A 1673-nucleotide genomic window follows, 5' to 3' on the forward strand; every position below is an offset into this window, starting at 1 on the left:
CAATTTAATACATACAATTATTAATCATTGATATTACAGAGAAAAAAATAAAGAACTTGTTTTTAAATGTCGCATGTTAAACAAAACCTTTATGTTTTCTTCCAATTCTGAGCAATGCAGATTTGCAGATAAACATTCTCCACAGTCATGCATGTGCAAAATGTAAGCCATTCATCATTTTAATTATATACTCATAAAGCATACATAATCTATTTCTCTGCATAATCGAATAATGTTTCTACCAAATCCTTTCTTTATATATGGTTTATATATGGGTAGTCTAACCCAACTAGAAGTTTCATTGCATATAATCAAAGGGTTTTATGCTAATAAAAGATTTCTGGTGTACTAGCACGGAGTTCTCGATCATCATCCTTAGACAAACGAAAATCAGGAAAATGGCATATGAATAATTCCTAATATTTGTACCATGTAATGATTAAAATAGATTTTATCCATTCTCGATCTTCTCACTCCTCATATACACTCTGTCCTAAGTTTCGAGGGCTCTGTTATATTACACATAAACTGATAAATCGTAGACAATCATAAATTTCCAACAACACAAGAACGATTATGAAGAAAACATTTTCCCCTCAAATCTTATTTATACGAGTTGGCAAAATAATTAAACACAATGGTCCTGAATCTACTAGACCATGAAAAATACAAGTAAAACCAACAAAATGACGAGGACTCTTCTAAACAGAGACATTCTAACACTCTAAATTGGCTGAAGTAACACAACCACTTTCTACATAGGATTCCTCCGAAACTTGTAACATAGTTAAAAAAAAATTTAAGAATACAATGGTGGTGTGATATGATAAGGATAATAATAAAAGGGGTAGGGTTCATAGACAGGAACAGGTACTTTTGGAGGCTCCACCTTTTCTTTCTCCTCTTTTGCTGGCCCAACAGAAACTAGTTCTGTGTGACACCATTTTCGTAGCTTCGATACTGCACTCACTGGATCAATCTCACCCAACAGCACCAACTTCATGTCTTTCAAGTCAACAGAAATTGAATCAACCCCTGCAAAATAGTTGCAAACACACTTAACTCATCATTGAATTCTTAACAAAACCTAAGCAAAAAAAGAGTGAAAACATTTATATATATATATACCTGAAATGCCTGATGCTGTCTTCATAGCTTTTCGTTTGATCTTGTCATCGTGTAAGTCCATCTTTAACACCACTTTCTGTCACACAAACAACATTAAAGAGGTGTTATTTAAGACCCAGGAATCACTTTTTTTACATGGAAAACATGAAATTGAAAGGAAATAAAACACAGTATAATAATCTGTGAGAAAGTTCAAGAAAGTAAAGTTCTGACCTTCATTGTTTTGAAAGATTGGTAGTGATGAGAGCTAACTGAGCAAGAACTGTTTGATGAGAATTTCAAAGGTAGGTGAAGAGGTGAAGGTGAATTGGAATATTTATGGCTGAGTTTTTTAGCTATATTTATAGACCAACGATAACGTGTGGGGTCTGGCCAAATCAAGTCAAGTCAACTACTTTATAGTATAATTTTGCAAATAGTTGTATTTATAAAATGTGTTTTCAGATAGAAAAAAAAAAAGACTATGTAGTATGGTACGGTCTACACAACTTTAGTACAAATTTTGTTTGTTATTCACGCCGTGAGAAGAGAACCGTGTCGTCTTT

The 1673-nt window shown here is 33.1% G+C and overlaps 1 protein-coding gene across 1 annotated transcript; it reads right to left on the reverse strand.

The window, feature by feature from the left end:
* Positions 1-574: 574 nt before the first annotated feature.
* Positions 575-1467, reverse strand: LOC114181427 (heavy metal-associated isoprenylated plant protein 39-like). Its single transcript, XM_028067878.2, has 3 exons — positions 1342-1467; positions 1129-1204; positions 575-1035 (listed from the first exon to the last, which is right to left on the reverse strand). The coding sequence occupies exons 1-3, from the start codon at positions 1345-1347 to the stop codon at positions 800-802; spliced, it is 318 nt and encodes a 105-aa protein (XP_027923679.1). The 5' UTR covers positions 1348-1467; the 3' UTR covers positions 575-799.
* Positions 1468-1673: the final 206 nt, after the last annotated feature.

Source organism: Vigna unguiculata, chromosome 4, assembly GCF_037176805.1.
Source record: "Vigna unguiculata cultivar grain cowpea cultivar isolate G323 ecotype 2 chromosome 4, ASM3717680v1, whole genome shotgun sequence".
Lineage (NCBI taxonomy): Eukaryota > Viridiplantae > Streptophyta > Magnoliopsida > Fabales > Fabaceae > Vigna > Vigna unguiculata.